General features: G+C 49.0%; 1 protein-coding gene across 3 annotated transcripts in view; it reads right to left on the minus strand.

Annotated features, from left to right (window-relative positions):
* Nucleotides 1–3,147: 3,147 nt before the first annotated feature.
* The window catches only part of SNTG2 (syntrophin gamma 2), a 196,142-nt gene continuing 185,029 nt past the window's right edge, over nt 3,148–14,260 (minus strand). For all 3 annotated transcript variants that reach the window (XM_067703830.1, XM_067703829.1, XM_067703828.1), the window contains 2 exons: nt 9,891–10,001; nt 3,148–3,402 (listed from right to left, as the gene is read on the minus strand). In XM_067703830.1, coding sequence (XP_067559931.1) covers nt 3,271–3,402; nt 9,891–10,001 — 243 coding nt within the window. In that variant the 3' untranslated portion in view covers nt 3,148–3,270. The remainder of the gene's footprint in view (nt 3,403–9,890; nt 10,002–14,260) is intronic.

Here is a 14,260-nt window from a genome sequence, read left to right on the forward strand (position 1 = left end):
GGAGGTGACCAGAGGTCCCGCCAGGGAGGAGCTGGTGACACGGCTGCAGCACAGGAACTGGACTCGAGGGGGTTTCCAGTTCCTCGCATTCCAGCAGTTTGGGCATAAAGAGCGTCTCTGTCCAGACTGGATCCTCGTGACCTTGTGAAGCAGAGAGCGTCCAAAGCCTTGACCCCGAGAGCAGTTTGTCCGAGGAGGCCTGCTGCTGATTCAACGTCCTGGAGCCCTTGCTCCCTTGTTTCAGAGCACCCAGAATACGTCTTCAGGACTCCCCGTCGGAACTGTGGCTCCAGTTTGGGGAACACGGCAAAGGTTTTTGTCTGCTTGGCTCACCGCTGCAGTCCTGGTTCTAGAATACTCTTTGATTAGGGGCAGAAATCCATTTGAGAGCGGTTCACCCACAACCCCGTGAGCTGAAGCCCTGGATGTCTCTGAAATCCTGAGCAGGGAGAAGCCTGCTGATTCTGCAGCTGATTCTTCTCAGCGTTACTCTACCTGCGTCCCAACGCATGCAATGGGCAGGGAGAGGGAAAGGGTGAGAGAAGCAGAGGCCAGGTGGTGACGGTGGAGCTGCTTCTTCCGTTCAGCTGAAGAGTCTTCAAAGGTGGTTTTTCTTCCCAAGGGGAGAAAAGAGTTCTAAACCAACACAGGCATTTCTATATCTATTAGCATAAAATGATGCTAATTTATCACACTTAGCATATTACTTATGAATTTGAAATGGACACTGTAGACATACTGTAGGTAGCAGCTTACTTTATCTTTTAGAACGCCGTTTATATTTTCCTTGAATATTCTGAGGCTATATATGTTCCTCTCACCATTGTTTGGGGTTTCAGGCATCACCAACAATTGTATGTCAGTGCACATGTTGGAATACATTCAGGCTTGGGAACTTCAATTATCCATTGACCTTTGAAATTAATGACACCAAAAATACTGAGAAAAACAAAATTAAAAAAAGAAAAGAAATTAATGACAAGGGGAATAACAGTGAGACTGAAGGCTGGGCGGGGAGTTCCTACAACTGTGAACGCGACCCTGAACTCTCTGTGCCTGAATTACCTGCAACAGTTAATGGTTAATGGCCCTGAGCATAGCAAGGATTTCTCAGTGCTTTCTGAACAAAGAAAAGAATGTCTTCTAGGACAGAGCTGTGAGTCACCTGCACTTCAAAAAGTCACGAAAGTCTGTCCAGACTGTCACCACTTTGAGGAAAAAAATACAAAAGCTGTATAAAGCCAGTTACATTTGTGTTCCTCCTTATTGCTATGACTGTTTCTGGAAGCCAAGCCCCCAGGGTGCTGGTGTCTGGAAGCAGCGCCTCTGGGAGCTGATGAGGCCACGCGGGTGGGGCCTCATGATGGGATTGGTGACCTTATAGCACCCCTTCCTCCGGGTGAGGACACAGCGAGAAGACGCCGTCTGAACCGGGAAGAGGGGTTGGAGTCTGCAGACGCCTTGATCTCAGACTTCGGCCTCCAGAACTGGGAGAAATGAATGTCTGTGGTTTATAAGCCCCCGGTCTGTGGTTTCTGTTACAGCAGCCCGAACAGAATAAGACGCTCACTCTTATCCAAATTTCCAAGTAAGCACTGTTTTATCAAGAGTGAGGAAATTCTAAGTCACGTGGGTATTGCCTTTGAGTTTTAAAATAAAAACACACAAAAAAGGACACTATAGGCCAGATTCTGGAAATCCTGCTAACGTGGTACAACCACCATCACATTTATGAATGGTCCAGGGCTTTAAAGTAAACCAGCTTCCTAGTTACTATACAAAAATCTAGAATTCCTAACCTGTGGTAGACAGTCGTAGTTTATACAAAACGTGTTATATTACAAAATGATGTCTATTTGGAACCAATATGCCAACGTTCTTCTGGAAGCATGAAGGCCACATCCCATGTCTGAACTGACCCACGAGGGTGGATCTCGGCTACTACCTCGGCCGCCGTCACCTGTCACGTTGGCCTTCTGAGGCCACCTGGCCTCGTCTGAGCCCACAGCCTGCACTGGGTCCTCAGCCGCCTCTTGCTGTGGCTGTAGGACCAGCCACAGTGCCTGCCCCGAAGAACCTTCCGCAAGTGTTTGTTGAATAAATAAACCTACCATCAGCTGTTCACCTCAGACCTCCACGTTTTTCTCACACTAGCTCTGTTGACCTGTTCCTCTGTTCCCTGGATCTAGAGTCTTTTAACTTCAGTGTAGTGCTATCTTCTAGAACATACGCTGTGCTAGTTTTATCCCAGGGTTAGCCAGTTGGGAGCTTTACAAAGTTTCTAGGGTGCGTTTTCACCAATCCCATCTCTCTTTCTGACTTAGCTGTGCTTCTGATGGGTGGCCTGTGTCCCTTTCCCCGCAACCGCAAGTCTGCAGGGCTGCCGAGTGGCCCCGTGTTCACTTGTCCACGTTGGCCATGGTGGGCAGAAAGGCCTCCTGAGGTGGGAATCCTGTGTCCACAGCCCTGTGTCAAGCAGGGTCTTGGCCACTGAGAGGAAAAGGCTTTTCTGAGTGAAATCAAGTTGGCCGTCAATGACCCCTGCATCTTTTTATCTTTCTCTTTATATATATATATATATATATATATATATATATATATATATATATATATATATATATAGTGGTGTGTATCTGTTAATCCCAAACTCCCAATCTACCCCTCCCACCCACCTTTTCCCCTTTGGTAACCGTAGTTTGTTTTCTACGTCTGCGGGTCTGTTTCTGTTTTGTAAATAAGTTCGTTTGGAACACTGTTAAGATTCCACATGTAAGTGATACCATATGATATTTGTCTTTCTCGGACTTACGTCACTTAGCAGGACCATCCCTAGTTGCTGTACAGCACAGAGAACTATACCCAATGTCCTGGGATAAACCATGGTGGAACCAAAGGAGAACCTGCCATTCTTGGGGAAAATAAAAGTGGTGAAGCTCTGGGGCTCCTCGACTGTAAGGAAACAGAAATGGAAACGAGATGTGGGTCTTAGCAGCGTGTGTGCTGTTGACGCCTCCACGTGTCTGGAGGATGTGGTGACGCGGCTTACTTCACAGGGAAGGCGAGTTTCCTCAGCCACAGCTCTCCCTGAGCGGAGGCTGTGCTCCTTGTCAGATGCAACAAGTCCGACCCATCTCTGGAAACTAGCGACATGTTTTATTGGTATCACAACTATAGGATCATTATAAAATCACACAAAGTCGCAATATTGTGCAGGAAATATTCATTTCTTAAGAAAATAATTTAAATTTCAGCACTCAACAGAAGCACTGCTCAGCTGCTATACATGTACTTTCTGGCAATACTCTGACTGTCTATAAATACCGGATCCACCGAGGCCACCTTCGCCGCCATGAAGGAGTGGATGCAGTGCAGAACAGCCGTCAGATCCTGAAACTCCAGCTCCTGCAAGAAGAAATAGAATGTACTTATATATTATAAATATTAGAAAAACACATGACAGAAAATTTAACAGATTCTATGTTCTTAGAACCACAAGGAAGTTACTCAATTAAGTACAAATACACACGAACTAAGAAAGGCGGCTGTAAACATGAACACACTGGCTTTCTGGGTTTTTTGCACGGATATCCTGACGATTGGGTTTAATTCGTGATCTTCTTGTAACTAACACAGGTCAGCGCTCAGGTCCTCTTCCGCATCCTGACTCCATCTGTGCCGGGCTTTCAGTCACCTGACCGGCAGCACCAGGTCGGGACTCCGGCCTCCACTGCAGCCTGTCAGAGCTCTCACACAGCAGGGCTCACCGTGTCCCCAGTTTAGCAGAATGAACCGTGCTACACCCTGTGTGTGTGCACGTGCGCCTGTGCACGTGTGAACGTATGTGCACACGTGCCCCTGTACTTATGTGCCCGTGTGTGTACGCTCTGCACGCATGTGTGCCTGTGTGCGTGCGTGCACACGTGTGCTGTAAGTGTTCGTGCACATGGATGTGTGTGTCCGCGTGCTCGGCAGGTGAGCTAGAGGCTGGGGCACGTGGCCAGCAAGTTCGATCTCATGTTCTGTGAGTTTCACCCACTGAACCCTGTCACCCAGTTACTTTCCTCTGCAATTTATTTGTCCCAATGACCTCGATTTTTATAAAGTCTTTTAACATTTCATGGTGGCTGAAACACTGATTTTAAATATGATCTACAGCTTGGCATAATTATCAAATTTTAAGTGTTTTAACACCTTGATCTTTTCCTTAATTAGCGGAAACTCTCAGGAAGCCATGAGGGTCTATACTGGGCTCGTCAAACTATGAAGACTGAGGTCACCCAAACCTGAGAAAACCTTTCTTCTTTTATGATCCTTACTCTCAGGAACGTTCCATCTATCACAAGGGTGACACTTCCAATGAACGTGTAAGTGTTAACGTTGCCCGGATGTCCTCAATACATCTCCTCGTGCAGAAATCACATTTCCTTAGGGCACTACCTCCATTTCCATCTTGCTGCGCAAACGGCAGACATGTGTCCAAAACTGTCTGTGAGATGACAGACAGCCCTTCCGAGCAGCGGTAGCCATCCTGGGCTTTTAGTTTTCGCTAATTGTCATCTAATGGCCAAGTACACGAGGCGGAAATTTTAAAGTCTGTAACCGTTTAAGAGACCAGTTTCCACTCAGCTGTAGCAATTCAGACACAGACTGTATTTCAAGGGGAGCCTTAACCACTGCCCTTCCCAAAGGATTCAACATGGAAGCCGATCAATGCTATACTTGAAAGAGATGATTGTTGAATAAATGAACGGGTCTCTAGGATAAGTGAATACGCGCCGTAATTTCCCTTAGAAAATGCCCCCAAGGAGTGTAACTGGATTTGACAGTTAGCAGGGATAACCACGCACAGAACACAATCTACCACGTGTTATTCTGCAGGGAACTCAGCTCGGGGCCCAGCCGTTGAGTGTGGAGACAGGCCCACTGAGGGGATCCGACACGGGTCTCCCACCTGTGGACTCTGCGGCCCACTTGTGGACTCTGCAGCATTTGCTGATGGCTGTGGTGTTTGTAAACACTCCCCACGGACTGATGACAGGCTGGCAAAGTTCCTGAAACGTCACCGAGTGGCTCCCCGTGGGGTGTGATGCGCACGGCCCCAGACGGAGCCGGGCCAGCACAGGAGGCGTGGAGGGAAGGCGTGGCTTCCGGTACAGCATCGGTACCCAGCCAACGCCGGTCCTCTTCCAGCCATCTGTTAATACAGCATCGTCAGCCTCAAAGGTCAGAAGTGAAGTAGGACACCCCGGGTAAAGCGCCAAGTTCATCTTCCAGAGGAGGAAATGGCGGCTTTAGGGGTTTAAGTAACTTCTGCGAGGTGACGAGGCGGACTAGTCACAGAACTGGCACCGAAATCCAGGACAAACTGGTCCAATGGGCCCTCGCTGTTTCCTGACAAAACCTTCCAGAAGAAGCCTAGTGCACTAGCTCTTACACCGAGCGGTCCTGAGGCATCAGCACCTCTTGGGAGCGTCCTGGAAAAGCAGATTCTCAGGCCGCATCCCCTTGGTTCCTGGTGGTCTGTGTGCCCCTCGAAGACGGAGGCTCTGCGGAGGGGATGCCGTCCTGGAGGAGCTCAGGGAGCAGGGTGGTACCTCACAGAGGCACCCGGGCCTCATCAACCCCGGAGGAGACGCGTCCAGTGGGGCGGCTGGGGCCCCAGAGCGGGTGGAGGGGAGGGGCTGGCTGGGGCTGAGCTGCCCTGGAGGCATCCAGCAGGCATGTGGCGGGTGGAGCCGGGCAGGGAGAAGGGTTCAAGTGCAAGGTGACGCAGAAGCTGCCGCAAGTCACCCAGGAGGTCCAGAGAAGATACTCCACAGCCGGGCTACGCTGGACCACTGATCTTCCATATGCAGACAGAGCAGCCTGCATTGGAAGTACTGCCACCTAGGACTCGCACAGCTGGAGAGGAGAAGTCCATTCCTGGCTTCGAAGCTTCAAGGACAGGGTGACTCTCTTGGTGGAAGAAACATTCACGTACTGAGGTCTGGGGAAGTCGTTCTGGCTTGTACGTGAATTAACGTAAACTTTATGCCGACTTGAACAATCTGTTTTGTACCATATTGAACATATATTGTGATGCCAGCGCTTCTCTCCTGGGCTGGTCGTGGGGATGAGGCAGTCGTGCTTAGGAAGGACTGAGCACAGCGGCGGCTTGTAACGTAACGGGTGTGATAAAAGATCCCCCCGCCCGCCGGCCGCGGTGAAGGTCTGACGGCCCAGGAAGGCTCGGAGGGAGGGGTGGGTCCCCAGGCAGGTGTCGTAACCAAGACGACCCTTGCACAGAGACCCTCGGACACAGCAAACCTTTGACCGATGTTTTCCAAGCAAATGTCTACGGGAAGCACAACGTCCAGGAAGAAAGCCGAGAAGTGGCGTCAGAGGCCAGCAGGTGAGAAGCGGCGAGGCGGCCGGGTGATGCTGGGCTCTAACCTGGATGCAGCGGGACGCGGCTGGTGCGCCTTCCCTGGAGGGGCACCTTACTGACCGACCACGCAGGGGACCTGGGAGGGAGGAAGGAGGGAAGAAAGGGAGCGAGGAAGGGAAAAGAAGAGCAAAGAAAGGAAAGCTCTGCTCCGTTCCAGCTTCCGGGAGAACAGATTAAGGCCAATTTCAGACCCATATTTGGAAGGGGCTGCACTCACGTGTCCCCTATTCTGTCGAGGCCCCGCTTCACTCCATCTTCAGGAGGAACCTGGCCTTGTCTCCCTCCACCATCTCTCCACAATCCGACGCCACCACGGTTACTCGCTGAAGCCGGCAGCGGCGTGATGTACCCCTGCTCAGCCCCCGCCGTCCACGTCTGACCGTCTGCGCCACTCACGACGCCGACGCATAGTTTCCAGTGGAGTTTATCCTCCCGGATCATCACAGAGTGAAGAACACCCGCCTCTGTTCCTCCTAAAGACAGAATTCTTCATCACACAGTGTGCTGCCTTCAACGACCAGCATCCGCCTTGTAGATTCTCAACTGGGCTCGCCGGAAACCGTCGTGTGCAGAGGTCTGTAGTCGTCGGGGATTTTCACGATAATTGGAACAATTTTTTCCTTGGAAACTGATAACAATTTTTGTGAGTGTATCTGGTAGTTCTTTCAATACTAACTTGCTCTTTCTTTCTTCATTAATTTATTCATTTAAAACACATTTACTAAGTTCTGAAGATAAAAAGCTAAAGAAAAGCTGCCCTTGACGGCTCAGTCTAGAGGCAGAAATGAAATCATAGAGGAACGTGTAAAATACAAACAACGGGCATAGGAAAGGGGTCGGGGGTAGAAGGGCACCATCCCTCCCTGCAGTGGACCCCGAATTCAGTCCTTGCAACTTAACTGTGATTCGCTTATAACCTACTAAGTAGATCAGTAGGCAAGTAAGTCCTTCATTTCAGAAAGCTTCTTTATGCTACACTCTTGATTTAGGAGAAAGACGTAGAAAACAGGGAAACAAATGCTTTCTTTAAAAAAGACTGCAACCCCAAAGCTCCGGCCATTGGCCTCACTGTGGGCTCAGCCCACGTCCCGGAACTGCACAACGTTTTTGTAAATAATGGATAGAAAAAATAACCTCCCCTCTGTGCTCCCAAAGCCCCGGAAATCCTCCCTCGGATGTATTTTCTCTTTACGCTCATCCCTGAGGCGGCGATCGTTAAACATCCCATGAAGAGTCTCAATAAACACTCAAAGGTTAACTGCTCCACGACTATCACTCCCGTAACGAAAATCAATTAATAGGAATCGTTTTCTCTGAAACTCTCGGTTCACTGAGGACATCATGCCACTCTCCCTTCCACTGGCCATAGCCCTGGGTCCTATTCAGAATTCAGCGCCCGGCTCTTGGTTTAAGTCCAGCGGTAGCTACAGGTGTTCTCACGGGTTCTAGATTCCTGATTGGCGTTTCCAACCTTCCCTCTGTCTCACAAGCTGTAATAAACGCAGAACCTCAGCCTGAAGCAGTTTTTTCAAACCGCCGCCCGTGCTTATTAGAGGCTCTCCACGTGCACGTTTCCTGCTCCGTGTGACAACATGGAAACTACTTTTGTCCCGTTTCATCCCCACTTGCAAGGCCCCGGGAGGGGCCTGAGCAAGGGGCCCCTGGTCGTTGTGCTACCTGCTGAGACCCCGGCCCTCCTCTGCCCTACTCTCTCGCACCCCACGGTCCCGGAGGGGAGGCACGGGGGGGCTGCCGGAGGTCCTGGGATCTGGGGGGAGGGTTCACGTGGACATGGGTTCAGTTTGGGTCTCCTGGGAGGTGTGATGTGTCTCACACTCATTTCTGTGTCTAGTTAGCTTACCGCATTTGCAATTTTGTATATTTTTTCATAAAGAGACACCTGCAGACTGTTTAAGCTTCAATTCTGCAAATCCTGTATCCGCCCCTGTGGCCTCCACGACTTTCTAGAACTTTCTCTTTGCCTGAAAATGGAAACTGAAGCTGCCTAAACTGAGGGCCACAAGGAAACCGAGTCTGCTTCAGTACACACGCCCCAAAGTTTACGTCACCTGTTTCAGACTGTCTGGTTTAGACCATCCAATGCCCCTACTCCCTTTACCAACACAGATAACCAAGAGTTGACTAAACATCAAAAAATAAAAACTTTTAAATCGAATGCAACAGGAGTCCCTGTGAAAAGGGAATCCAGGTGCCACGTGACCGTGTCCTGGGACATCAGGTGCTCTGCAAAGTCCCTGGAACCCGTGAGCACAGGAACCCAAGGCGCACCGGGGGGCTAGCTTCCTAAGTGGCCCCCCGGCTCACACGGATGGCATAGGACCTGAGCCTGGAAGGGGTCCTGGGGCCCCTCCCGGCCGCAGTCCCTAGGGTGAAGGGCCAATCAATGCGTCAGCAGAGGAGGACCTGCTGTGTTAGCCGCATCCATGCAGATCAAGTACCAACAATCACTTCCAGCCTCCCTCCCTCTCCCCGCTCTCCTTGGACCCCCCTCTGCTGGTGGCAATGTCCACTGGACTCCGCTCAGGGTGGCGTGACTGAGAGTGGCCACGTCTCCATCACAGCCCAGGGACCCGTGTCCCTGCCAGCATCACCGTCCCATTGGCTGCCCTGTTGTACACCTCCAGACCCAAAAGCCTTGACAGTGGTTACAGTCTGATTTGATTTCATCCACTCCCTAAATAGAATAATGTCAAGCGTTTCTGCACAATCTCAGTTTTACTTAAAAAGTAGATGTGGTTAAAAAAAAAAAAGTAGATGTGGTGCACTATCTCATTAACCTCAGTGAAGAGGTTAAAAATTGACACAGTATTCGGGTATAACAATGTCACGTGAGCTGTGTCCCTCTGATGAATTTCATCAAAAAGTGCGTGCAAAGTGCTGACAGTCAGTTTCCAAACAATATGTGTTTGCAGGTTTTGCATTTTTGTCTTCTCTTTCTTTTGGTTTTGTGTATGGAACTTACCCTTCAGTTTGTCTTTAGTTTATATTAAAACTGGGTTGTTGACAACACAGTTATACATAAAGTAAGGAAAACATCAACAGTTGCTCATAGTAAAATGACGGTTCAATGCAGTGACTTTGTAAGTTATGTCGAGATCCTCTGAATTAACAGAGCAGTTTGCTCCTGGTACCACAGACAATCCATCACTTAAGGCGGGTGGTAAAACTCTTCCTCTAAGGATCGACTTCCCCTGTATTTTTAAATATTGTTTTCTGCTAATACTGACTAAGCAAGTTGTGACTTTCAGTGGAATCAAATAATGTTTCGATGATTTTACGATTTTAGGACATTAAAGCCTCTAACAGGAGACATACTACGGGCTCCTGTGACATCCTTGCTGATCTCTGAGGAGGGTTCCCACTCCAATTCTGATTATTTTCCCTCCACCCTCGGACGCTTGGTTCCTCGGGTGAGGCTGGGCTCAGGTGGGTGAGCTCCTACCTTCATCTCGATCTGCTTGGTGTCCGGATTCTGAAACAGCAGCTTCACCCGAGCTTTCCCATCATCTGAAGATCCTTTCAGCTGAGAGAATTTAAACCTCCAGAGCACATTCTGTAAAGGAAGGCAATTATCTAGTGGTTTAGACACAAGAGCTCACTTCTTTCATTAACATCTGTCAATATGTTAAATCATCTATTTAAATAAATGCAGACATTTTCTCCGTTATCTTATGTACACTGAGCACGTGGTGACTGAGAATCTCCACCCTCTCTTTCCGAGTATAAGAGACTGACCCCCTCAAACCACCAGACTTCCTGGGGGTCCCTCCCGTCAAGGAGGCTGTCCTGGTGCCCGAGCGCCCAGGCCCCTGTGGTCTCCTCTTCAATCCCATGCTACCCGCACCGCCTTGCTCCTGGGTTTTCCTTAACGTTTAAAAGCATCATAAGCGCTTTGCTCCCTTTCCTTCTTGTAAAGCTTAAAAGAATCCACTCCAAGGGCCAGGTCTGGCTACACAGAGTACATGAGACGCGGTCAGCAGTGCAGAGAAAATGAAAACCTTTCTGCCGCCCCCTCCTCAGGCTAAGTTCCAATCACTCAATGTTGGCTTCTCCTGAGCCAAGCTGAAAAACGTAGGTGCTATTACCTCTTAATACTAGTGCAACAATTGCTTCATGTTTGCTAAGGTACTTCAGAGATGATGTGTGCTCTATAAACACTTACTCTTCAATTAAAAAAGAAAGACTTAATGGCAGCAAATAAAGACTTAACGGCTGCCTTTTATAAAAGATAGCCTTTAATTATAGACTCGTTATGGTAATAAATCTTTATCTTCCCAGAAAGAATCCCAAGAGAGGACAGCATTATTTTTTAGCAAGCTATAAGTCTGTATTAAAAGCATTTATTTTGAAATAATGAACATACGTTTCTCTAAGTATCACAAAAGGCCAAGAGGCTGGGACGTGGGCAGAGTTTCAGAGGCGCTGTCATCTCATCAGCTCCTCGGCCCGTGTGTTCATACTCGCACTGGCCTCGAGGCTCCTGGCACATGTTTCTTTTATATTGAATCTTGCAGCGGAACAGAGGCCCTGCAGCTCGCGGTCAAGTGTCACCACGTATGTTCCTTCTCGATGCCAAGGAGTTGGAACCCCGTGGGGTCTCGGGGAACAGTGACTCCAGTGCTTGCACTGTCACGCTAAGTCCCCACTCGGGCACCAGGGCCCTCTCAGGTCAGAGTCACTGGACCCACCCAGGATGAAGCCGCTAGAAGCCGCTTCCATCAGCACTGCGGTAGCCGAGGCTGCAGGAGGGCTGCTGGCCCACGAGATAAGCCAGAGGACAAACCACAGCAACAGCACAGCCCAGCCAGGAGGGCCCGGCACCGGTGAGACCGGCGGCGGCGGGGAGAGCTCTCAGGCCGCCTGCAACCCCCCCCTCCCGGGCAGCTCCCCTCTCCCAGGGCGTCGCCCCCGCTTGCCCTTGGAGGGCAGGGAAAGACGGCTGTGATTTCAGCCTCAAGGACTTTGTGGAAACAGCCCAAATCTCACCTGCCTTTAAAACTACCCACCCTCCAGCTGTCCTGCCAGGAACCTGTGATCACAAGGGCGTGTATCGGGAGGAGCCGGAGGCATCTGATAGCATATAATGGTTTGCGAAATTCCTCACCAAATAAGCGAGACCGGGACTGCTCTGAGAACATCATCTGGTGTTCAAATTTGCTTATGAAGAAGAACAGCTCAGTGGTCATAAGATTCTAGGAATAACCTACCCAACCATCATTTACATGGTATCATAAGCGGCTGTCAAAAAAAAAAAAAGGCAAGATGAGCAACAGGACTTAGAAACAGGGCAGCAAGTGCGGGGAAACAGCTAAAATTGTGGACGGAGGGGGCCGTGGGGCGGGAGAGTGATAAGGGGCAGTTCAGAGGACTGCTTTTCCATGACACATCTGTTAGTACTAATAAGCCTTTTAACACTTTGTACACGTATAATTTCGATAAAGGTAAAAATTAATAATATTCATTCTAATCCTGAGAAAACCACCAGGCAAATCCCAACAGAGGGGCAAATTCTACAAAATACTGAACACCTAAGCACTGCTCTTCAGAACTGTCAAGCTCATCAGGTACCAGGAAGTGTGAGAAGCTGTCACAGTCAAGAGGACCCAGCGACATGGCAACTAAATGCTATACGGTACCCTGGATGCGATGTGGGAAGAGAAGAGGGGCGTGAGGTGGAAACTAAGGAAATCTGAATAAAGTGTGGACTTCCATTCACGATAATTTATCAATTTGGTCCACTAATAGTTACAAATGTACCATACTAATGTAATCTGTCAATAATAGAGGAAACTACGGGCAGGATATATTGGAAAAAAATAGTATAGACAAAACAGTGCAGCAACCCCTCCGTGAAAGCCCTGCTTATCGTTTAAAGAATCCACAGCGGTCCTTACAATGAAGTCCTTCAGCTGCATCATTGTTAGCTGTTTGGTACGTTATTTTTACACTGAAACTGTCCTGCAAGGTGATATGAGGGAAATGCAGCTTGTGAGACGTACACACACAGCTCCTTTGCTTAAAATCATGCACTCGTGTCACGTGGTGGCCCATCTGCGGTGAAGTAAGATGTCCTAAATGTGGGAGCTGGAGGACAGCCTTCGGGGGCGGCCCCCTTCCCTTCCCGCAATCAGGAGTCTTCAAGTCACTAATGGTGGCCTCTCGGAACTCCTTCTCAACTTCTAAGTACCTATAAACGGTAATTTTTATTTAAAAAAAGAATTCCCATTGCCATTATGGATGACCTTTCTCCACATTTTATCTACAAGTGGTTCCAGGTAACAGTCTAACTTGAGGACTCTGAGCTTTGCTGTGCGACTGGACTTTCCAGGCCAGAACCTGACACGCTGTCCACTCACAGCTCAGAGATGCCACCTTGACTGACCGCTAAGCCCAGCCATGTCCTGGCTGGTGCAGCAGCCTCGGGATGTGTTTGGAGGGGCACTGGGTCTCCCCGCCAGCCATCTGAAGGCTGGAGGGAACCCTGATCTCTAGAACTCAATCTTGGAAGACAGAAAATGTCTTTCCAGAGTTTCAGTAATTGAAGAACAGTTTTACAGTTAAGCGAGTGTTACAGGAAACATGCTAACGTTTATGTTTTATTTTTATGACTCTGCAGGGGGTTAATGATGATAACCTTCCTCTGTAGCAAATCTGAATTATTTTAATTATTATTACACACTGATAGTGGATAATTGACATAAATTGATAATAAACTGATAATTATAAAAACATTCAACAAATAACCCAACCAGCGGTTCCAGAGACTTTATGAGAAAAGGATGAGGCACTAGAGCAGATTCACCAGTTGGCATTTTCCTGGGCGGTCCTGTGGAACCACTCTTCACTCCTCCAGTCAGGCCCAAGCCAACTCTTCATTTCCCCTCCTATGGGAAAGTCAACTCCCAGTTTTTTCCCCAAAACTATTCTTTCTGTTCTTCCACCTCGGTCTCAGCTCAGCCCTGCAGCATCGTCAAGTTTCAGCCTAACAAGCGGGTGACGTAGGGGCTGAGGCCCATGACGAGGACCACCCCCCACCCCCCGATACAGAGATGTCAGTTTTCTGCTGTGCACGGGGACCATCAGAAAGTAACAAGAAAATGTGGATGCACGTTGACATTTAGAGGCAAGGCGAATGCCCCAAGTAATAAGTAAACATGGAGAGAAATTCCCTTTGTTTCCAGGTCCCAAACATTTGATGCCGTGCACACGGGCAGCAGCAGAGTCCGCGGCCCGTGGAGGACACGCAGCCCGGAGGAGGGGCTGGTCCGTGGCCCCGTCCACGTGTGGTCTGAGGTCCACACGCAGTTTTCTAAGTCTTGTTACGTCCTCTCCCACTTCTGCTTAATTACAGCGCAGATGGGGCATTGGTTGGCCCTAAACCAGAGGGATCAATGCAAAATAGGTCAGTTTGGAAATGGGCAGAGATGTACTTCATTTCTATCGTGGAAGTGCGGGGGCCACCAAAGATGGAGTTCTAGTTCATTCTGGCTTAATATTTTAAAAGTAGTTTGGAAATTTAAAAATATTAGATAATGATCTTCTTACTTACTTTGTAAGTGCAGAAAAAATTTCCAGGTCAAACGTATTTCTTCTCCCCTGTGATTTCAGATCTTCTCAGCTTAACTCATCTTTATCAATGTTGAAAAGGAGAATTGATGGTGAATGAAGTCATGCTTGGGAATAACTGCCCAGCCCTCCTCTGCCAGGCACAGGGGTGGGGAGTTAAGAAACGTGACCTCATGCGTGCTTCTGGGGTGAGTGCCAAGCAGGTGCCCAGCATCAAAATGTGGGCTGTTATCCAATTCTAGGGGC

Source organism: Pseudorca crassidens, chromosome 14 (genome assembly GCF_039906515.1).
Source record: "Pseudorca crassidens isolate mPseCra1 chromosome 14, mPseCra1.hap1, whole genome shotgun sequence".
Taxonomy (NCBI): Eukaryota; Metazoa; Chordata; class Mammalia; order Artiodactyla; family Delphinidae; genus Pseudorca; species Pseudorca crassidens.